This window comes from Acanthaster planci, linkage group LG03 (genome assembly GCF_054643075.1).
Source record: "Acanthaster planci isolate LZ-2023a linkage group LG03, COTS_SCS, whole genome shotgun sequence".
Classification (NCBI taxonomy): domain Eukaryota; kingdom Metazoa; phylum Echinodermata; class Asteroidea; order Valvatida; family Acanthasteridae; genus Acanthaster; species Acanthaster planci.
The window spans coordinates 17830323-17853481 of NC_141779.1; the positions used below are offsets into that span (position 1 = coordinate 17830323).

General features: G+C 40.0%; 3 protein-coding genes across 15 annotated transcripts in view; 1 reads left to right on the forward strand and 2 right to left on the reverse strand.

Moving 5' to 3' along the window:
- Positions 1-7025, reverse strand: part of LOC110991126 (islet cell autoantigen 1-like) — a 44909-nt gene extending 37884 nt beyond the window's left edge. Inside the window, exons 1-3 of one of the 2 annotated variants that reach the window (XM_022256315.2) lie at positions 6944-7023; positions 3776-3848; positions 1827-1844 (exon numbers count right to left, since the gene is read on the reverse strand). In XM_022256315.2, the coding sequence (XP_022112007.2) occupies positions 1827-1844; positions 3776-3792 (35 nt within the window). In that variant the 5' untranslated portion in view covers positions 3793-3848; positions 6944-7023. Of the gene's footprint in view, positions 1-1826; positions 1845-3775; positions 3849-6943 lie in introns of both variants that reach the window. The other variant, XM_022256317.2, reaches the window with a different exon arrangement.
- Positions 51-19720, forward strand: ap4b1 (adaptor related protein complex 4 subunit beta 1). Of its 3 annotated transcripts, none has more exons than XM_022256306.2 (18): positions 51-197; positions 8305-8403; positions 8566-8689; positions 9327-9499; positions 9934-10064; positions 10773-10920; positions 11979-12072; positions 13947-14070; positions 14497-14623; positions 14755-14850; positions 15073-15242; positions 15632-15762; positions 16381-16546; positions 16860-16933; positions 17250-17364; positions 17628-17898; positions 18066-18201; positions 19016-19720. In XM_022256306.2, exons 2-18 carry the CDS (start codon positions 8354-8356, stop codon positions 19157-19159), a joined length of 2274 nt encoding a protein of 757 aa, XP_022111998.2. In that variant the 5' UTR covers positions 51-197; positions 8305-8353; the 3' UTR covers positions 19160-19720. The 3 variants fall into 3 exon arrangements, with proteins under 3 accessions (XP_022111998.2, XP_022111995.2, XP_022111996.2); XM_022256303.2 differs by lacking the exon at positions 51-197 and adding an exon at positions 7266-7407; XM_022256304.2 differs by lacking the exon at positions 51-197 and adding an exon at positions 7277-7388.
- colq (collagen like tail subunit of asymmetric acetylcholinesterase) overlaps positions 19617-23159 on the reverse strand; it is a 35310-nt gene continuing 31767 nt past the window's right edge. For all 10 annotated transcript variants that reach the window (XM_087133939.1, XM_022256311.2, XM_087133936.1 and 7 more), the window contains one exon: positions 19617-23115. In XM_087133939.1, the coding sequence (XP_086990065.1) occupies positions 23013-23115 (103 nt within the window). In that variant the 3' untranslated portion in view covers positions 19617-23012. The remainder of the gene's footprint in view (positions 23116-23159) is intronic.

Genomic DNA, 23159 nt, shown 5'->3' on the forward strand with positions numbered 1-23159 from the left:
TCGAATTCTCAGCAGCATTATAAAGTTGAACATGGAAGGTCTATTCCTGGCGGACAGTTTAACTGCCTATAAAATGTATTCAAATTAACAGCAGAGTAGCAGAGATAAATCGAGCAGGGTGTGCATCACAGCAATGTTCATGGTCCCACAACTTTGAGTAGGAAAGGACTGCACAATGTGGTGAGCGCTGAACACAGGTAAGACTCCACAAGAGCTCATGCCCGCGTGTACTGGTACATGTAAGTCCTTTGAATTGTAACACTATTCAACCATTGCAACTGCATGGACTAACAATTTGGTACAGTACTTGTAATTTGATTGCTCCTACATGTACGTTGCCAGATGTTTACTGTTTTCTAAATTATAGTGTGCATACATGGTTACATATACATATACTGCACTTTTTCAAGAAGGATATCCATACGGCCTGACCTTATCGAAAAAGCAAATGCCAGCAACAATTTGTTAGAACAGTGACTAATGTGAATGTAAATCAGCAATACACTCAGTGTATGACTTCTTAAAATTCCACATACATGTAATCTTAACGTTCGTTCCGGCTATTGAGCAGGAAAAAAGCCTTAATATAGATTTGTCACAACCGTGTGTGTCGCAAATAACATCAACTGAATCTAACTGAACAAAGCCTTCTTAGCAAAGTTCCACATTTATTTTTGCACAGAATTTTATATTAAAAATCCTGCGAAACCTGTACGCTTGGGACTGAATCCAAATTTAAAATTTGAAATTGTTGAAATTTTCACATTAGCAATGGAAATTTAGTTGGCAGGGAAGAAAAGAAATACTAGACAAAACTGGGGAAGAGTTAGGAAAGTTTGGCTGTTACACAAACAAGACAATCCCAACTTGCTAAAACAACCTGCACTAAATCTACACATACTGTACAAGTAGCAGATGTACGGGATGTGATGGTGGGGTGGGCAGACAGGTAGTGGGACATAACATTGTATTCTCATGACTGGTACTGTAATATCCCCATGGTGCTTACAAGTAATCTTCTCTGTGCATATCCTGTTATGGCTGATGCAAATTTATTCATGAATAGCATTATCTGTACTGCCAGCAAGACAGTATATCCCTCGGTAAGAAATTACATGTAGCTGGTACACAGTGCTGGATCCAACTTGAAGACAGGTGAGGGGATGCCCAGAATTCATGAATTGGGATTGCCCTAAAATAAAGGTACATGTACATGTATAAGCAAGCCTAAATAGAGGTGGGGCATATTTTTTTGAGAATTTCTGATTTTAAAGTTTAAATTAACAGTCCAGAGCAAATGAAGAAGTGCCAGATAGGCGGAAAGAAAAAAAGGTCTTCGTTTAAAAAAAGGGGAGGGTCACATGCTGGTTGTGGCCTGGGAAAAATTACATCTACATGAAGAACAGAGTACATGTACATATGTACAATGCCCTGTCGTGGAGGGCGTACTCCGAAAAGAGACTGGGATTACATTTACTGGGAGGTTGAAAACAATCTGAATGTTACATGTGCATGCAGTACTTCTACAGGTGAACTCAGAGCAAGGAATGCACCTACAACATATGCACATACTCTCCAAATTACAAAAGCAACGAAACATTATCCAATGCACAGCAAGTCTGAAGAAAAGTAAGTGAAAGGCTGGAATCATGTTACAAAGTTGCTTAGCAGGCAGACACACAATCAGCAAACTGCTGGTTGTCTGACTCACTTGTGCTTGCCCAGTGAGAAACTGGAAAGCCCAAAAGTATCTGCTTAGCATCTCTATGAAATGGCCTGATATCAGAAGAATGAGTGAAAACACTAGAACACCTCAAGATGCTTACCTGTCCAGAAAAGGTTCGCTGCACACAGGAAAAAGGAAGAGTGAAAGAATATGGCAAAGTGAAAATTTATCCCAAAATACGTACTCAAAAGAAAGAACTCCTGACCAATTCTATTCTGAAGGAAAATGATCAGTAACGGTAACACTCAACAGCTCATTGAATTGTCTCTGTAACTTTGGATGTCTCCAAGAAATTTATCCGTTTCAGTGTCAGCAAATCATTGTTAACCCCACAGATGTTACTAAAAATTTTCCAGAGTCCTTCAAAATCAACTTGTGGTACCAGGTCACAAAACCAAAACATTTTGTACTTGAACTTTGAAGAGCATCACACCCCAAGAAGTTAATGAGACATAAATGTACATGGACCATCAGGAATCCTGTCAGTACCTCCAAAACCTCAGAGGCAGATATTGGGCCTGTTTGTTTCACGTGGATTTGGATCTGGATCAGTGATCCCAAAGGTGGTTAGCACCATCCACGGTGCGGTTTTTGGTGTCCGTAAACCAACGACGGATGACTAATTGTGATCCGGATCCGTGTGAAACAAACACGGCCATATTGAGGGAATCTCTCAACCTTGCCTGCCCCTGTTGATGAGCGGGCTTCACATTAAGGCATGTTTGGTCATCTGGAGGCTACAATTTGTGATTGTACATGCAGTTCAACTGTTCAACTGGTACTTCAGTCCACACCCACATTTCAGTATTTATTGATTTCTGTCTCGCGGCACGTACCGGCACATACATCCAACCCAGACCTAGCCTGCATTAACACAAACACATCCTAACAAGCCACATGTATTTACTCTTCACATATTTTTAGCTCCACACCTACACGCATGCACCTGTTAGTGCAAGAACTGCCATGTCGCGTGACTTTGCTATCTGGGCCATATTCAGTAACCCAGATATTTCTCTCTATTGAACCAGATGCACCCGCATTTGTAAGTCCTGATGATAACTATGGTACTTTACTAGCCGGTGATCCACACATGGTGATGTACAGATATCCCTCCCCTCTCTCTGCTCCCCTTTTCTTTTGCACACAATTTACACATACATGCTAACAATGTGCATGTACAGGTCAGTTGATTCTAATAAGTCAACAGATGGCTGCTAGAGGTCGTGTGGCCACTCCCCCTTGGACCAGTGTTGCAGTTCCATGTACATGTCATGAACCTTTTCTGTAGGTCCTCAGGCATCTTCAACTCAGCCAGGGATACAAACAATGTTGCGTGTTTAATAACACACAGTTAACATTGGTGACCATGGAATTTGCTTTACCGAGGTGACTTCTGCCAGTACTTGCACCAATGGAACCCTGCTGTAGACAAATCCAGTAACCATGGTTAAACTACTGCTGGTCATTTGCAGTGGCCCCCTTGCCTATGGTGGTAAGCATCATGATGACTACATGTATTGTAGGGAGCCAGTGTTCCCTGACAGCCAACGAGTACAAAACCCAAGAGTGCTTTCTGCATCAGGACTATCTAGTGACATATTGCCGGATTTGTACATAACTTAACAGGCATGCAACTTGGACTTTGACCCAAAACGAGGAAATTGCAATCTTTACAACACTTTGCACAATTTTTAAAAACTTTTCAGTGGAATGAGTGTGAAGAGAAAACGAGGCGATCAGTTGATCCAAGGAAAAGTTGCATGCCTGACTTCAACAGAATTCAACAAGAACACGGCAGCTTTATTCACTTTTCAGATCAAACTACCGTACATGTACATGTACATTCAACATGCTTGAACATGACAGGTTAGGGATGAGGAGGCTCACATCAACTCGTGAGCGTAAAAAAACTAAAGTCTTTTCGTTTTCAAAATCTTCAACTCAAGGGCTGATAACTATAAAGGGCACTGTGTTGACCTCCTAATGAGGGCAATGTGAGAGAAGTGAATGCGTGAAGACTGTCAGTTTCTTAAAACGACCACTTACCCGCTGCTTTTATCCATCCTATTAAAGGAGGGGAGTCAACGCACACTTGAGACTAGCAAGGTTGGAAAATCATCTGTAAAGATAGAAAATAGAGACATCAATTGAATGGACCAAGACCAAATCCTTAACAATCTGAAGTTACAGAATGTGCAGGCAAACTACAAAGCACACATCTGAAACATCACAACCTGGACATGTACTGTAGAACGTGAAACATGCACACTACCTCTTGGTGAGACTGTATATCAAAATCTGATGCCCTGACATAAGCCATAAGATGTTTAGTTTTTCCCCCAAAAAGAAAAGAATCTGTGTATGTGGGTAATTTCAGAAATTAGGGATCCAAAAGTGTGACATTTTTGTGTCCCTGTTACATGTACATCTGACCTTTGTTATTTGACATGGAAATATCACTGGAATTGATTTCAAACTATTACTATTGGTTTGGCAAGAACATTTGTTTGCATTAATTCATCACTCTTGGAAATTAAAAAAATGTGTTCCGAACTTACATGTACAAAATCATATGTCAGATGCGACAGGGACACGGAAAAAAATGGACCCCTAATTTCTGGAATTACCCATGTACCGGAATATGTACAAAAAGAACCTAAAATGGAAAAAGAGTTTCCCATCTTGAAATCACTTGACACCCTGTGCACAAACCCTAGGAGACAGGTCTAAAACCCAGAGTGTTTTCTAAATCAAAGTCTCAAAATCTTTCCTACAAATTTGCCTTTTTAGGGCATGTTACTGCTTTCCGATGGCTGACATATCACTGCAAGGGAAATTGTGATGTCTATTTATGGAGTTCTTGCTCTGGAGGGAATGCCATACAGTATGTGAGCGCTTCTACCCATTTGTCATACATGTATAAATGCACGTATACACGCAGGTACCTGCATTTCAATCAATATTATTCACAGAAACATAAAAAAATGATACAGAGTTGCATGAATACTTCGCACAGGTGTGCATCAAACGTACATGAGCATGTACACATAATTACATAAATATGAATTCGATATTCTCACTGGATTTCATCTATAAATGGCATATTGGTACCAATGGGGCCTTCTCTCCAAGAGTATGCACAGAAATGATTCAGGAACGTTGAGGAGCCCCTGAGCACTGGAAAGGCATTGCAGTAGGAAATGCAGTACAAATCTTGTATAAAACTTATAACTTTCAAAAGTTGGCACTTGTGGAATCCCACTATAAGTCATGAAAACTGTCTGTGGTACATGTATCTTCTTATCATAAAAAGTTTAGATTTTCAGCCAGAAATAATACCATGCCTGGACTATTTCGCTGTGAAACAACACCATTGACAAGTGGTTAATTCAAGTCTGAGGATTGTCAGTACACATGTATATATGTAATATGCATTTGTCTGGATGGTTCAAACTTAACTTTAACAGGCTAGTTGATGGTACCGGTATTTGAGATATTAAATTGCAATCCAACCAGATTATCATGCCTTAGCTACATGTACCTAAAATTTTGTTTGTATTTGATATAATGATTTTATTTTTTACAAGTTCCAATTGTATATTTTCTTAACTAAATTTTTAAAAATTACTTGAATTCTCACATTGTTGGTGCATTAAAACATTGAAAAGAGTTCTGCCTCTGGCCACCAATTATCTAATATGACTTGAGAACTACCAAAACACTGTCAATCTGAAGAAGAAACACTCATTTAGGAGGGGAAAGATATCTCACATTTTCTTTGAAAATACATACATGTCCATGGTCAGTCTGAGTCACACCTGGTCGATAAGAGCACAGCTTATACAACATGTTGCTTACAGGGAACTTTTACATGTACATGTACATGTAGGTCCAAATACAAGGTTCCTGTTATAACAAGGTAATCTGCAACGTCTGAAGGACCTCTTATTATTGAGGTTTGACTGTACATGAAGAAATCTTCCCTGTCACTGCATTAAAATACATGAGTGCTCTATCATGGAGGACTAATTACTCCATGTCTAAATGTATCACCAAGTGAGTTAACATTAAGCCCTGCATTTGTGGTGACACTGGCAAAGGGCAAGTGCAAATTAATAGACATTTGTGTCATTACTATTGTGACCATTGAGGGTGGAATTTGACCATTTGACCGTTCCATTGCCATGGACCTTGTTCTTAATCCATCTGCTTCCATTTTGGTTCCATTATTTTTTTCACTGAAGTATCACATTCATGGTTAACTCGTTACCATAAGTTCTCTGATAATAAGACTTTTTCTGTCGTGACACTCTACTGCACATGGGGACTGAGGTGGTGCTCGGATATACATGGACACTGAAGAAACCTTTCCCTACCATCCCAGTGACACTTCTATATTTCAGGAATGTGAGGAAACATGAGGAATGTCACTGTACATCACTAGGAAAGTAAACATTTAAGCCCTGCATGTTTTGTAAACATGGAAAAAGATGAGTGCAAATGAGTATATGTTGTGTGACCTATCTAAAGTACAGCCATTTTCCTAGTTTCCGATTTTTCCTAGCTACGGATTGATTAAAATGACAACCTATTTTGTATACTATTCTCCAGTGCTGCATTCTAAGACTAGTATTATTTGAAAGGTGAAATGTAAGCTTCTTCTTGTACAAATTTTGTTCTCAGAAAATTTCTACTTCAGAAATTTTACCTAGATTTCCAATTTGACATTTTTGTACGGTTTGTCAAAAATCACAGGGCCTAAAACAAATCGACGAAATTTTGCAGGACAGTCGGTTACTCGCTACCTGTGATTCCACACACATTTTTCATACTAAACAGTCTCTGAGTGTGTAGGGTGACACACATGTCATACGGCATCATTATATAGAATTCGTTCCACCTAATAATTTGAAGACACATGATATGAAGGCAAGGGCCTCAGTGTGTTCTACTATGCTATGGTGTAAATCAGCACAAACATGACAAAAACAACCGAAAACCATTTTAACAAACATGACAAAGGTGACACTAACCATCTAACGTAACGTTACAATTTGCTTTTTTGTCACCTTTCTCAATGCGTATCGTTTGACTAAATCACGTCAGGTTCTTATGCCAAGTACAAATTAGACATTTCTTTTAACCTTAATGCTACCTGATTGAAACCAACACTAAAAAGATAAAATCTGGAAGAACACAAAATTATTTTCTCACCAACAGATTTTACCAAGACCTAGTCGCCATCTTTCGTAGAACGTATTCAACTCACAGGAACATTCTATTATGGGAGAGGTAGTCGAGAATAATCATCTGTACTTTTTACCAATAATTTAGCAGTTAAAGATTTAAAATACATCCTTGGGGTCTATATATACCTAAAAAGAACGTTTTTTCCCAGGTAGGGTGATTTTTGTCTTTAATTGCAGCTTTAATCAGAAATATTTCTGTTACTGTAGACCATAACGTACCCTAATTATAAGTGGATTGTTCGGATAACATGAAAATTTGACCTAGCGAGAGAGGGCGTTATATGAAAATAAATTCACAGGCAGAAGTTTTATGATGAGCAGCCGGCCTACCCAGGCGAGCAAGGCACACCAAGTCTTCAAACGTGTATTGTTTGCCAGGGAGAATAATCAGTCGTAAATTGATTGATTCTGTGAGTGTGACGATGCATGGTAATTTTGATTTTTTGTATGTCGTTAGATCTGTTGTTTCACAGTTAATTAATAAATCAAGATCGAGGCTTCACCGATCGTGATCGCGTGAACCGTCAACAATTTGAAGCACATTAGCGCACATTGGCCCTATATGGGGAAGTGAGGGGTGAAGACAAGGAGGGTTTCTGGATGCCGGAGGGGGACTAGGATTACACCTCAGAGTTTGTCAGGGATAGGGAAATTAAGGGCCATTTCTGTAGGTTTTTAGCGTTCTGTTTGAAACCTATCGTTATCATGGGAAAGAGTTCCATATGGACATCACTTGATATGCCGTGATCTGTATTGGTAACACTAACACTGTGTTTACCCTGCCAAGTCATGTAAAATTGTAAATGTCATGTAAATTTGACATTTACTTTATCACTTCCTGATGGGTGACATTAGGGAAAAATGAGTGATATTCGCATACATGTATGGAACTCTTAGTCAGTGAGCTGCTTTTGCTGGCTACTGTACAATTGTCAAAATTCTGGCTGTCCCATACAGATGACGCCGCAAGGGATTTGGTTGCAACTAAAAGAATTAATTTGTAAAAAGCACTTGTTGGGACAGAACAGCATGAGTCTTAAATAACCAACATGACTAATTATGATCTTGTACTGAACAAATTGGGTAGGCATGGCATGCATGGTAAGGCATTAGGCCTACCAGGCAAATTAATGGATAATGTTGCAGCAGGGACTCCAGGAAGACTCAGACATTAATTTGTACGTGTATGTTCCAAAAATGAATGGATTGGAAATGAATGATGATGTTGGTTCAGTCAGGTCAAATTTAAAGTCCACAATTACAAATGGGCCTGAATTGTGTCAAATAGGTGATTTGAATTTGCGGAATTTTTGTTTTTGATTTTAGCGGGTTTGTCGCCACTCTGTGATTAGATCGGACACCCAGATCACAGAAGATGGCATATCTTGTAGACAATTGGGATGAAGAAGACATCCAAGAAATCAGGTATATTTACATTATTGATCCCTTTTTCATTCAAATCCATAACTATTAAAGCATTTTTCTAAGCATGACAATGGAGAGAAACAAATCAAAACACATGTAGATACCTTGTAGTATTTCATTGACACATAGTCGAATTCGTTTTGTAATTATCGTTCTCTGCAGGAAGCTTTTGAGTAAACCCCTGCCACAAACTGAACATGGTCATCTCAGGAGCGTTCTGAAGAAGATTTTGAGCCAGGTCACCCGTGGTGTGGACATGTCGCCTCTCTTCATGGATATTGTCAAGGTTTGTGTTTTAAGGATCAGACCCAGGTTGGCTCAGTGGAGGTTACTAAGCTGTCAGGAAGGAAAGGCTGAAATGGGTCTTAAGAAGCATTGCTTTTCATCCTTTTCTACACTTGTTTATTCATTTTTTGTGCCCTGAAATCTGGAGGTTGAGCCTTCTCCCAACCCCACACGTAGATCTGCTGGTGTTTTCCATGCCAGACTGTTGCTTCAGTGACTATTTTGGAATGCCAATAATTGGAAGCATGCCGGTAAAATTATTTTCATGCTCAACATGTTTGCAGTGGAATGGGCATCTGGAGGTAAGTAGTGTCCATTTAAAAAACATGAATTAAAATAGGAATAAGAGATACTTGGTACATGTAGCTGCCTCAACTTTTGGATTTATACATGTGGCAGGTTTTAAGTTCAAGTCAGGAGAAAGAAATATGGAGAGGGTTTGCCAGTAATGGTCATATTTTGCCCTCACTTGCCCTTGTTGTGTCCCACTATGAAAAACCAGCCATCCAATACAAAAATGTATTGTTTCATTTTCAGCATGGGCAAGTACTGAACAATTTCCAAGTTGATTTACGAGTAATGTTTAACTAGTTTATTCGTTTTTTTGTTCTGTTATTTATTTATTTATTTTTCTGCAGCTCTGTGCTACAGTGGACATTATTGAGAAGAAGTTAGCCTATTTGTACATGACCACCTATGCACACAAGAAACCTGATCTGGCATTGCTTGCTGTCAACACAATACAGAAAGACTGTCGCGATGCAAACCCAATGATCAGGGGATTAGCACTCAAAACGCTTTGCTCTCTACGGTAAGAAGAATTGCATTAGTTATTTGAATGAAGATGATTTGTATAGCTTAGGTCTTGGATTCAGGACTTATGTCAACTTCACTTACATCGATTTTGTGACAGAATTGTACAATTTATGTGAGACTATTTATTTGAAGATGTCACTTATATTACTTTGTGGTTGTGCACGCAGCTGCCTTATAGTGTAAATTCTAACAACGAAATCTGAAAACATAAGATGCCATTCACTTGGAACATTTTTTTTACGGCATGGTGCATTCCTTTCTGTAAGCCAGAGGGCAATTTGTAAGACTGAATAGGCTGTCGTAGACGTTATTGCCATCCAAATTGATTTTCCTACATTCAAAATTGCTAGTTGTTGCAATAATTTTACTTTGAGTTGAATATGTCAAGACAGCAAGTCTTTGTAGTGATTGCACTGTGGAATTCCTCAGACTTCCTGAGCTGATTGAGTACACCAGACAGCCCTTATTGGCTGGGCTTCAGGATAGGAGTGCTTACGTCAGGAGAGTGGCAGTCTTGGGCTGTGTGAAGATCCACCACATCAACCCGCAGTTTACAGAAGGTAAGCGACTTTTTTCACCAAAGCATGATTTCTTGACCTGGTTAATACTCACTCAGTTTTCTCATCCACTGCTGTACATGTAGTCTAGTCCATCACAAGTCATTCAGTCTTAAGCCAATTCACAAGCCATTCAACTGAGCTGTGACATAAGCGTTCTTTTGTCATTGTTCACCCTGTTACTTATGACCGGCCTCGTGAAGGGACTTGTGACTAGACTTTGAGGAGACATGTAAAAGGGCGTGCGATGGACTCAACAACAACACCGTCCACCTCACAAAAAACTTTGTCCAAGCCGTAGAGATAGCTTCAATAGCTTCACGCATCTCTCCTCGTGATGTCCAAGGGCCAACCTTATCTTTGCTGACTTGTCTGTAGATGTTGACTAGTCACTTTGGAGTTTAGGAAATAGAGGGCTTATAATTTTAACCAGATTTCAATATTTTGGACAGTCTTTAAGTTTTCCAAAAGTCCCTGAAATTTCAGACTTTATGCTGAGAAGGGGGCACAAGTGATGGGGATAATTTGAATTTTTTTTGATCTGATACTCCAAACTTTTGTTGTTCTCTCTTCTTTTGCGGAAGAGTAAAAGATGATTCTCTTTCCCATGTTCAGTGTCTGTGGATTTTTAAATGGATCCATTCCAGAACATTCAAGACAGAATTCGAACTTCACGTTTTTGTCAAAGTATTGAGCTTTTTTCCCTTGTAGATCATGGTGTCGTCAACACGCTGTATGAGATGCTTAGAGATGGTGATGTTATAGTTGTCACCAACTGTTTGTTAGCTCTGGAAGAGTTACTGCAGCAGGAAGGAGGGGTGGCCATCAACCAGAGAATAGCACACTATCTGGTCAACAGGTCTGGACATGCGCAACCCTTGAGGAACTTTGCTTGCTTCACCTCTTGAAAGTCGATATGATTAAAAACTGTTTCGGATGTGAAGTCCGTGGGGCTCAAACTAACCATGAAGTGTAGACTTTTTCAATAAGATGCCATTACAGCAGTGGCATATCACACTCACGGACACATTTGACAAATGAGTATTTGTCAATTACTGTTCAATTTTGTCTGGTGCCCAGGATATATATATTTGTGCACGTTACCAGGGAAAAGTGGCCAGTGTTATTATTATTATTATTAGTATATATTTCTGGTAATGACACCAAGGATTCCTCAAACGCGCCCTAGGCACTGTAGCTCACAAGCCTGAAGAAACCTGTAGAGAGGAGACAATGAGAAGCAGTTACAGTTTTAGAGGTGGGAGGAAAACCCCAGAGGAATATTCTGGGTAAAACCCTTGGAATCAGGTAATGTTAAAAACCCAATCCACATGTGGACTAGGCTGGGATTCGAACCCGGGCCGCAGAAGTGGAAGGCGAGGAAAGAACCACTACGCCAACCTGACTCCACGTGTTCAACATTCTTTGCTGCTCAAACCTGCCCCTGTTGGTTGATGAGGCAGGTAACACACTCACACCACCTGTCCGTGAGCATTGTGCCACTGCAGTGGTGGCTTCTTATTCTGGTTGACTAATTCACCAATAGACCACATTTGCAGGGTAACCAATTTCAGTCAGATTCCCGAACATAGCATATTCATTTGAAAACATTGAATTGAAAGAACCAGACTCTTTCCTACAATTTCATTCCGACCTCCAAATTATCTGGTACCATCCCATTAAGGGTTTCAATTGTATACAGTACGTTCAGGAATGTGACTGAAATTGGGTACCCCGCAAACAAGGTCTATCCTGTTTATGTTGTGTTTTTTGTTCAAGGTACATAACATCAGAAAAGACATTGCATAATTTTGAGAGATTGGTTTACTGTAGTGCCAAGCTGCTGTGACTTTCAATGTCACTCTGTTCAGCTTTGATTTGTCAGTATTGCATGATTTACGTGGTCCTCATTCGCAGATTGTCCGAGTTCACCGAGTGGGGTCAGTGCTGCGTCTTGCAGTTGCTCTTGAAGTACAGACCACAAACTGAGGAAGAAATGTTTGACGTGATGGTAAGCTCATCACTGGGTCATTTGCCATGGCAATAAATACGGGGAAGCTCACTTGTTATGTGCATCCAAATGTCTGACAAAGGTTGGAAATGCACGCACTAGTGTGTGATGCTATTGGCAATGGAGAGATGAATGTGTAGTTGCTGAGATGTGCAAAGGAGAGGCTTAATAAATCGATCCATCTGTAAAGCTTGTCAAAATGATCAACCTCTCCCTGCTAGTAGTGAAATAGTTTTTCTCGTTTATAATCTGCAGATGGTTAGGGTAGGCTTCTGGGTAAGCTGACACAGAATTGAAAAGTAAAGAGACACGTTGACCCCAAATCATGATTTTTTTTCAGATTTCTGCTTTTTGGCAAAATCATCTAGGCTATGCAATGCCCTCATTTTGGTGTGATCATTTTTTTTACCAAATCTACTAAAATCAGCCAAATCATGATGATCTACCTGGGGAAAAATTTAGCTGTGCTGTATTTGGCATTTTCGTAAAGAGGCAACTTTGTCTTCCATAGATATAGCGTTAACAATAAGGTGCAAAACCATGGGCAAACCGTTTTCAGAAAGAGGTAACTTTGACTCTGGAAATGTGTAGAAATATAACAATTTTGTACCTGGCATACGTTGTGGCAAAATAGCACAGCTTTTCATGAAGAGACCAAAGTCAGAGGAATTCGAGCATTTTCACGTTTAGACAAACGTGTCCGTTTACGAGATAACCAATTATAATTGACTTCTATGAATATCGTTTGGTAGTTTGGTGTCATGTAAAATCCCCTCCTTCATGCAGTACCATTGGTTAAGTCAGAGACATCCTAAATGCTGGGGAAATAAGCATTTAACCACTTCGTGCCGGGGCATTTTTCAACTTTGATGATGCTGGGCCGGCATGACTATCATTTTTTCCGTTTTCAAAATCCTTCAACAATTCATCATTCCATTTAACAGTCGTTTATAGCTGCACAGAGTAATCTTTAGGCACTACTCTAAGTTGACAGGTGACCTTCGTTGACGCCCGAATATTTCAGCCAGGCCTGCAGCCTTGTAAACAGAGCCCAGATTGTGCGGTGCTATACAAGTGTCTTTTTTTACGAACCTGGCTCAGTGCACTGCTGACCTCTTTTCAATAGGGGCCAGATTAGCATGCAGCAGTGCTGTGTGGCTCATCGCTGTGGTGGTGGAGAGCTTTTGGCCCCGGTGGTAATCCGCTTGCTCTAAATGCCCCAAACCCTGGTATACGGTTTCAAAATAACGCTGGATTATCATCACTTTTGAGAGTGAAAAATGCCGGTAATGCCCAGCAGCCTGGTCTTTTGTTCGGAGTACGGTCTTTTGTCACAGGGCCCTGTTTCCTTTGTCCGAGGTCGGAGACCCCGGCCACACATATAAACCATATGGCTCCGATTTCAGAGTCCCCGGCTGGTAGTGGTTAATAATAAAAGACCATTTTCAAATGCAGTTTTCTCAAAACCTAGGATTTACTCTCCAGTGAGAAATTTACCTCTTCATGAAAATGGTGATGATAATTTGCTTGGCTGTTGTAACCCCACGTGGTCTTAGGGAGAGTGTTCTGTAGCCTGATGTCAGTTGGAAATGTAGGATTTGAGATGCTGCCTTTAGCCCCTTTGCTACGGAGGACTGCTACAACTGCACCGTTGTGTGAGGATTAGTGCATACCACACATACAGTCTATTCACCATGCAGCTGCTGGTTCAGTGGGGCCTGCTGCTGGCCAGAGCCCTCCATTCAGGGCATACCACAGCCCAGCAGTTGCTGTCAAAATAATCCCGCCGCCGTGAAGGGGTTAATTAGCAGCACTGTTGTTGCATGGTGTACCCAAAAGTACATGTATGACCGAGTGTTTTCACTGTCATGCAGAATGTTATAGACGTCTTTTTGAAGCATACTAATTCTGGGGTGTGCATGGCCGCTGTACGCTTGATGCTGCACCTTGCACGAGACTTGCCGGACATCAGTCAAGATGTTTATAAGCGATTGAAAGGTATGGAAAGTTAGCTTTAGGTGTGTAAAATGCACGTTACTTTCTTAACTTTGTCTTTGTATATTAATTTTAAGAAAGGAACAATTTGTGAAAGGAATTAAAACTGATTGAAATTAAAAAAATCTTTTAGGGTTTTTACAGTTTGTTTTCGTACATTTGGATGCATTTGTGAAGTGGTGTGTGGTTTTGTGTCCTACCAGTGCTTGTGTCCCTAAGCAAGAAACTTGATCACAATTGGTTCTCTCCCTCAAGGTACATCAGTAGGCACAGGTGCCTGTGAAGATAGAGAACAGATTTCAAACTACTGGATCACTTATCTTGTGGTGTAATAAGACGTTATCACTGGAAAGTGCTTGACATATTAGGGGATATTTGTCTCTGAGTATCACACTGCTACTGTTTGTTTGATAATTTTCTTACTGGTAGGCCCTCTTGTGAACCTTCTGAGCAGTGACAGGCCTGAATTGGTGTATGCATCACTATGCCATTTGGAATGGCTGAATGGCAGGGCACCAGGGAAACTGAGCAAACACTACAAGAAATTCTTCTGCAGGTCAGACAGATGGATATATTCTGGCCTTTGAAGCTATTAAATTTAAACTCTCTCACCTTCACACAGAATTCCATTTTTGAGATTATTAGAAACTGACGACACCTGATGGAAATAATTGTGTATCTTTTCAGATACAATGACCCGGGCTATGTCAAGTTCAAGAAAGTGAAGTTGCTGGCAACACTTTGCACAGAGGAGTCACTGAAAGACATTGTGGAAGAACTTAGGTGAGCTGAAAAGATCGTGGTTTGAAGTTTCATGGGAAAAGATAGTGAGCACTTGTGTAGTTTTCTAATTTGAGATATGAGAATGATCATTTTAAGAAACGTTAATCAAGAGATTATATTAGGATTGAGCCATCCTTGATGATATTTTTCATGAGAACAAGAAACCTCCCTCTGATTGTACGAGGCTCTATAGCGGAAGCTTTTCTCTTCTCTGTTATTCAGTGTGTATGCAACAGACATCTCAGTCCAGCTATCTCAGCTCGCTATCAGTTCTCTAGGGCGACTTGCCAAGATGAATCCAGCCTTTGCCTTGCCTTGCGTTGAAGCCCTCTCAAGTCTCCTTTCCTTGCATCTGGACTCAGTCTCCTCCCAGATATTGGTGGTTTTCCAGGGTATGTTCTTAGTGTCAGTGTCATTGGTGAAAGTATGCTTGAAGCTGGAACGCCATCAGCTGAGGAAATAGCCTGTGTCCCCAAACAGAATAGGACCCATTTTCTCCAAGCTGCTTAGTGGACAATCTTGCTTATACAAAACTTAGCAGAGTACCAGTCGCAAGCAATCGACTTACCATGGCTCTCAACTGGTAACTTGTTTTGGCTAAGCAAATAGTTTCTGCACTTAGCAAATTTCAAAGGGGCATCTTTATAAAAATATTCCAATCATTTTGAAAGGTTGCCTTATTATGAAAGTCTTGCAAAGTTATGACTAGTTAGGGACTGACGTTACTTAGCCGGGATGAATATAAGGTCATTCTAACTTTGAAACATATTTTGATTTGCAGATATTCTGAGCTACGAGCATTTGAGGGACCACATCCCAGGTCTGGTGGAGAGGTTGCCGGCTTGTGAGCATGTCATACAGGAACCAAGGGGGAAAGCAGCTCTGGTCTGGTTGCTTACGCAGCATGGCCAGGTGGGTTGAACGTGCGCAACTTGCAATGATGAATGATCCATCCGCCATGGCATTTAACGTGATATTCAACTGAGCCTGAAAACACTAGTTCATAGTCATAGAAATTAGAAATAGATTTCATTATCACATTGCTGTGTGAAGTCCTTGCCAAACATCAGTGTCATTGGCACTGTGAATTTGTACACATTAAGTTGAAAATAATTGAAACATGCTTTGTGGTATTCTTGAATACAAACTCTCCTCACATGTGATGTGTCCTCTCCTGTCACGCGTACACTAAACAGTGCCATCTACAGTTCACAATTTATAAAGAGGTAGCAATAGGTGAGCACACTGCATGAGATAAGCATTCTCAACATCTGGCTTAATATTAACAACTGACTGGCTTCCAGAAAATAATAGCAAACTCACAGTTATCAAATAGTGGAATGGAATAGATCAATTTGTTGACATTCGAATGAAAATTTGGATAAAGTGGCAGTTTGATAAATTATAGTCAGTACATGCCACAAGTGACAACCAACAAATCTGTAAGGTCTGGATGGACTTATCAGAGTAAAACCCAATATTTCAACCACTTTTTATGTTTGAGTTGGCCAACATTTTTTTTTATCATAGAACCTCTCTGATGCTCCATATCTTCTGGAGAGCATGATCGACTCCCTGGAGGAAGAACCCAGCACGCTGGTCAAACTCAGCCTCCTCACGGCCACCACCAAGCTCTTCTTTGCTAGGCCAGCCGAGTGCCAAGACATGCTGGGCAAAGTCCTGGAACACTGCATCGGTAAGAAACAAACAGCAAAGGCTCTTGTAATTTGCAAAAAATTTCACTTGTGAAAAAGTGCCCGACCGACTGGGCAGAGCATGGAAATGAGGTGATTTTAGGAGAGTGTTATGGGCCTACTGAGGGACAGTGATAACAGTGTAATACACTTTGACCTTTATTGGTAGTGCCATGTCATTCCCGTTGGTACTATTTTGTTCAGAAATATCTAAGAATTTCATTGGTTCACATTATGAGTTGTTGACGTTAAGATTATGAAAAGAAAACTTTCTGTTTTATCATCATGGTAACCATTTATTTAAAATTTCCTCAGAAGCAAGTGAGGATCCTGATCTCCAAGAGAAAGCACAAACCTACTACAGACTCCTGAGCAAAGATGTACAGAAGGTAGTGACTCCACAAGTGTGAAGTTAAATTTGCTTTTGTTTACTGATCACTTAACTGAATCCAGAAAGACAAATGACATCATACCGTTGTCGATTTCTCAAAGCCCTTGAACTCCACAGTTACTGGAACACAAAAATATTACTACCAACTTTATTAGTGAATTGTAATTGCTACCTTGAAAGCAATCATTTCCTGTCTTGTTGTCACTTTGCCTGTTTGTTGGTGCATCAAGATGTGACGAATTTACCAGAATATACAAACTGTGTCCAGAATCTCGAATGTACATCGATGAGCAAACTTGTCTTCTTTCTTTTAGGCCAAAGACATCATCTGCACATCTCAACCACAGCTTCCAGTACCTTCTGCTTTCCAGGCAGCAGTCTCGGTGCTGTCAGATCTCAAGCATTTCAACTCCATGTCTTTACTTTTTGGTAAGAAGCATACCAGTGGACTGCCCTGAGACTCAAAGATAAATAAAAGTAAAATTGCAAGAATAAATTTCATAAGTACGACTATTCGGATGTCAGCTTCATTGGTTCTGTTAGAATGAACACTCATTGAGACTTTGACGGTCAACTTGCTTTGATGACGCAAGACAACTATGGCAGCAGTAAACGCAAATCAGAAAGTTGAATGACATTATCGGTAAATTATTTTGTTGCCTGGATTTGAAGAACTTTTTTTATTCCTGCAGGTGCAGACAAATGGCAAGACATTCAGCAATTGAAACTCGATGGAGAAGCTGACGATTACTCGGAATCAGAAGCATCGATCGCTGCACCCAAACCTACCGAAGAGAGTACAGCATCGGTGCCTGAGACAGGCCAACTGCTGGACCTGGATGGGGTCACAACTGAGGTCTCGCCAGACGTGACCTCTGAAGTCGTACCTGAAGTCAAGTTCATTCCAGCCGTCAGCTTGTCACCTGAGGAATTTGAAGGAAAATGGACAACATGGCAGAGCAGGTAATCGTTTTACAATAACACCAACTTAAATTATGCTATAAGAACATTCATTTCAGCATGGAACTCATACATTGCAAATTTGTAGAGTTTGAATATTGTTCTGTCATTTTTTAATACCTGGGCAAAATGTACTTCATGTGCTTTTGCTGTTCTTGATCCGTTTTTAGTGAAGCCCGAGAACTACCGCTCTTGGAGTCAATATCACCGACAGATATCCACACTCGCCTGGAAGCGCTGGGCTGCAAAATCATGGCAACGACCCCGGAAGACTCCGATCCCTGGAGGGCATTCCTGTATGCACAGGTAGGAGGTCAGAGTTCATTAAGGGGCCAACATGAACGTGAACAGTTGGTTAACCAGACGTACTTCACAATTGTGAAAAAAGTCTCCAAGCTTTAAGCTGTAGTCAAGATGTTATCAGTGTCAATGTAGTCTATGATGCTGTCACTCCAAAGTAGGCTAGTTCTTAGAAGCTGTCAAAATTTGCAATGTCCTATAATCTTTCGTTATTCCCTAATTCACGCACTGGACCGTGAATAAAGTATTTTGAGTTCTGCAATCCCTAAACTATTGCATAACCTGCAAGAAAAACGAATGAGACGAGGCAGTTGCTTACAAGCCTCACTAGTTGATAAGCATGATCCCCATAGAACCCTCCATCCCAACAGTACCACAGTGTCTGATACCGGTCAAGAAATCCATTCCTTTCCGCTACTTTGGAGTTGGTGGACTAGACAGAGTTTGGGATACCTGAGTACATACATCCATTCCTCGATTTCTCTGTCCTCCCACTTGACCAATACTTGCCAGATTCCAACTTTGCACCTCCATCGTCTTGCGTGCTGAATGAGGTCAGTGCTTGCTACAACACTTTCCCGCTTCAGTGCACTGCTGTCCTTCCTGCAAAACATTCTCATGCAAATCAGTTAGCTCAGCTGTATGTAGCAATTGAAAAGATATTTTTCTTGTGTTTTCCAGTCACCTGTTAGTATGTTCTTTGAATTTGTGCTTTGCCACACCTACCTGCCAGTCGTCTATTGATACCACAAATCTGTGCACCCATGTTACCTGTATACTTGCAGAAGTCTTATTCACTTCTCTTCATGTTTTATTGTAGGAGGCTACCAGTGGTCAGCTTTACCTTATAGAAGTCAACCTCTGTCAAGACACTGACCTCCTGACTTTTGAGATCAAGTGTGGAGAAGGCCAACAGTGCATAGTACCTTTGGTAATGGAAGTACTTCTTGATGCAGTCTCGTAAAGGTACTGCACTTTCAGTGAATAGTCTGGTAGGAAAAGTGCAATATTACTGTAAAGTCGAACTTGCAGAGTCGTATATGATCATCATCTGGCATTACCTGAAACTCAGTGATGGCAGCCTTACCGTGTGTGCAGCACTGAACTGTGTTATAACCACCACTGTGAACTGGACCCCGCTAACTCAAGACGTATGGGTTTCAGTCTCTGATTGGTGCCCAAGGACAAAGGAACTGACCAATCAAAAGGCTGCCAGGTGAAGGCTGGACAGCTCAGTTGGTTGAGCAGTCGCATTACATTTCAGAGGTTATTGGTTCGAATCCTGGGGTCGCTTTTTGCTCAGTTGAAATGAAAAGTTGACTGAAACGTGAACCGTATCCTTAGTGTTTAAATGATCTATAAATTCTATTGTCTTCATTTAGTCGCTTACAGTTTATATGGTAACATTGGATATTCACATATCTGTTAACAAAATTTAGGTTTTATGTAGGATCTTTATTTTCCATAAATACTGGTAAAGTGAGCTTACAAAACCTGTTAAGAATTAAATAATTTACATAAACAACATTGCTGTGCTGTGTGTCAATAAATATGCACATTTTTTACAAGTCCTTTAAAAAAATGAAAAGCAGCAGTAGTTAAGCTTACCTAATAAAAAAAAAGTAAAGTGATCTACCCAAAGGATTAAGAAAATGACACTTTGTTCAATTATTGATAAGAACCAGCTCTTTGGATTAGAGCTACTCAGCACATGACCGTGCACCGCAACTAACCAGAAAATCTAATGCAACAACTGCAACACAACATGTACACCTTTTTTGGCCATGAGAGGCCAGAATGAAACTTTAAAAATGCTTCGCAAGTAATGCTGAACTGCCCTGCTGGAGGCACACTCCACATAAATCGGAACATTTGCTTAGTACACGGTATCACAAATGCTGTCATGAAAATAATGCTGATGTGACACGAAGCTGAAGTAAAAGAGTAGATTGAAGAGTAACCTTCCACATTATCAGAAGTACAGCAGCCTTCTTCCAAATTTGTTTTTATTGCTAAGCAGAGCAACATGTGCTACCTGGAATTATTCTTTCTCCATACAAAAACAACCTTGCTCTAAGGTTGTATGTGACACAGATAGTATGCTGCAACCGGAGTGACAGAATACCAACAAAATCATGCCTTGTAATATTTAACAAATATTTAATACACGTTAAAAAGAATATCTATGCACTAGTATCATATACACGTACAAAATTATTTTTCACATTAGTCATAGATATACTTTGCAAACCGATATTGTACTTTCAAAGAGTATTTATGTGAAGTTTGTTTTTTGTTTTTCAAAAATCTGATAATAACCTGCAACCAAATTCAGTAAGATAGGGGTGATCCTGGAACCGATGTGATCTAGCACTGGTATAATTATCAGTACACCTTTTGCAGTGCAGTTTCAGTGACAACTATGATTTAAATGTTAAAAGCCTCTGGGCAAGTGAATATGTTTTCAACAATTCAGAAACTCTAGTCAACAACTGTACGGAATATGGGCTTATTGATCGTACTATTTGACAGCAAAGTGACCACTACGGTACATACTTGTACATGTAGTAGTTCCTTTGGGAGCAAAATCTTTCTCTTTTAAATATGCTTATTGGAAACATAATGTTTTGAGAGCTCCCTTGTACGACTAAAAATAAATGCATTGATTTGGAAAAGTATTTCAACAGCATATGGCTAGTCACGGATTTTTGTGAATCGAAAACATGTGGGGTTTAATCCAAGGCAGCATGAACAGTCTGAAATGTTATTGGTCAGGCCATTACCTTCTCTTAGTCAAACCATCTTTCCCCTCCCCCATGTTTCTTTATTATTGCAAGGTCCTGAAGCTGAAATAGGGGCTACATGCCAAAGAGACAAAGGTCTTGATCACACCTAGTAAGCCGGTCTTGAATCTCTTTCCAGTACAGTGATATTGAACTCCATCCATAAGTACATGTAACATTACTGCAAAATTGTCTAATAGTGAAATACATTAAAATGGGCTGTTTTTACGGTAGGCATCTGAAAGTTTATTCAACACAAAATATCCTTTAAGAAAGCATTAAATCTTGACCACAGCAGTGGTTTTAGAAAAGTAAAAAGCCAAAGAATACCCAAAACTTAACTCTTAAAAGAGAAAATTCAAAAACTAAGCTTAAAATATTTTTTTGGGAACCTGCAGTTTGTATGGTTTAACTCTGCACAATATAACAGTTCAGTTATTTGCCATGTACAGTTTTCAACATATTTACATTTGTATTGTGTAAATTAGATGTATAAAAGCACCATCAAAGCCACATAATACATAAATATCAATTTTACACATTCCTCTACCTATTCATATTTAAAATGGAGTATCTGAGTTTTATGGCTCCTACAAGAGCTCAGAGATCTTTGAATTCCAAAGCTGTCTTTATTAAGTATTGACATTTATCACAAAAAGATAATACTGTCCGTACAAACATCATATAAATATTAATTTGGAAATGGTTATATCATACACAGAAAAAAAGTGGCACAAGGCTACCATGCTGATGCAGTCAAATACCTCTGGTGAAAACTTGTGAGAAAACAAAAAATCAAAGAAAACAACACCGTTATGTCAGTTTTATACACAATTGGTACACTGTGAACATATGCAGAAGAACATATGGAGCCCTTATATTCATGTTAGCACGAGAGATTGTCCAATCCACATGCTTGAAAGCGTATTATACTTTACCAAACATGGAGTTCCTGCAAAGCTACCTAAAAAGTGACTTGACCTGACAAGGGCAAATGCCTCACTTTGCTTCTTAGAGTAGGCGCTTCATCCAAAGAAGAAGTTCATTAGCCTTTAAAAACAAAGTGAATGTGACCGCTCGTACGAGTGAAGACGATGGTTGTCGTAGATTCCGAAATAACAGGTTTTCAATTCCAGTTCAGTTTTGTAGATCCAACAGCATTGCCATTCCCTGGTTTCTGATTAGGCAATCCTCACTTCTGCAGCATCCTCAAGACTCGCAGATTTTCTTTGATGAAGCAGAAAGTTGGACAACGCTCCGTAATGGATACTGCCACAGGACTCCTCATAAGTCATCTGCTTGGAGTAGGTTCTTCCATAGAGTGACAAGGTGTGCACTGATATCACTCAGTCTCTGCTAAACAATATTTCATATCTCCATTGACTAATTTTTCCAACACTGTTTAAATTGTTGACAATTGTTGACAGAGTGGCTCGGAAGTGATACTTCCTTCCAGTCAATTCAACTCTTCTAAACTTGATTTGGTGATGAGTAGTTTCACTGAAATCTGCGGTGAGATCCGACTGCTGGCAAGAAAGTTGCCAGAAGTTAAGAGACTTGGGAAGTTACCATGCAGGTCTCTGCAAATGTACCTTGTTGGATCTTCCACTCTGAAGTGCATGTTAAATGTTAGCCCTTGTGTGCATCTTATCAGCCGAGTCAAAAATTCAACAAGGCATTTCCATTTAGGATATAATACCTGACATCACACCAGCTTCAGCACTAGCATTGGATCGTGCTGATAATGCCAATCTTGTGCATGCATACTGATGATCCACAGTGACTCACAACACACTTCATTTTGACCATGTGCTTTCAGACACCGAAATGGCTCACTGGTGCTGTGGCTGTGAATATCTTATACAAACTCCATGGTCCTGGAAAGCTTCATGTTGGAAAATTGTCCATTCAAGAGACATCCTCAGTCATGTTCACATGGTCCTCAACAAAACAGCATTGACAACAGATTTCCACTGGTCTCAGATAAACCATTTTTTGTAAGTCATTGTTTTCTCTTTGTGTTTTGTTACAAGTCTAATCGGGAGGCAGCTGGCGTTTTCGTCGGCGAATGACCTTACAGTCCCCAGTGTCAATACGACATCGGTCCGTGCATCGTAATGCACCCATTGTCTCATACCTGTGTTTAGAAAGTCAAACAACGAATACTAAATTTACAAATTT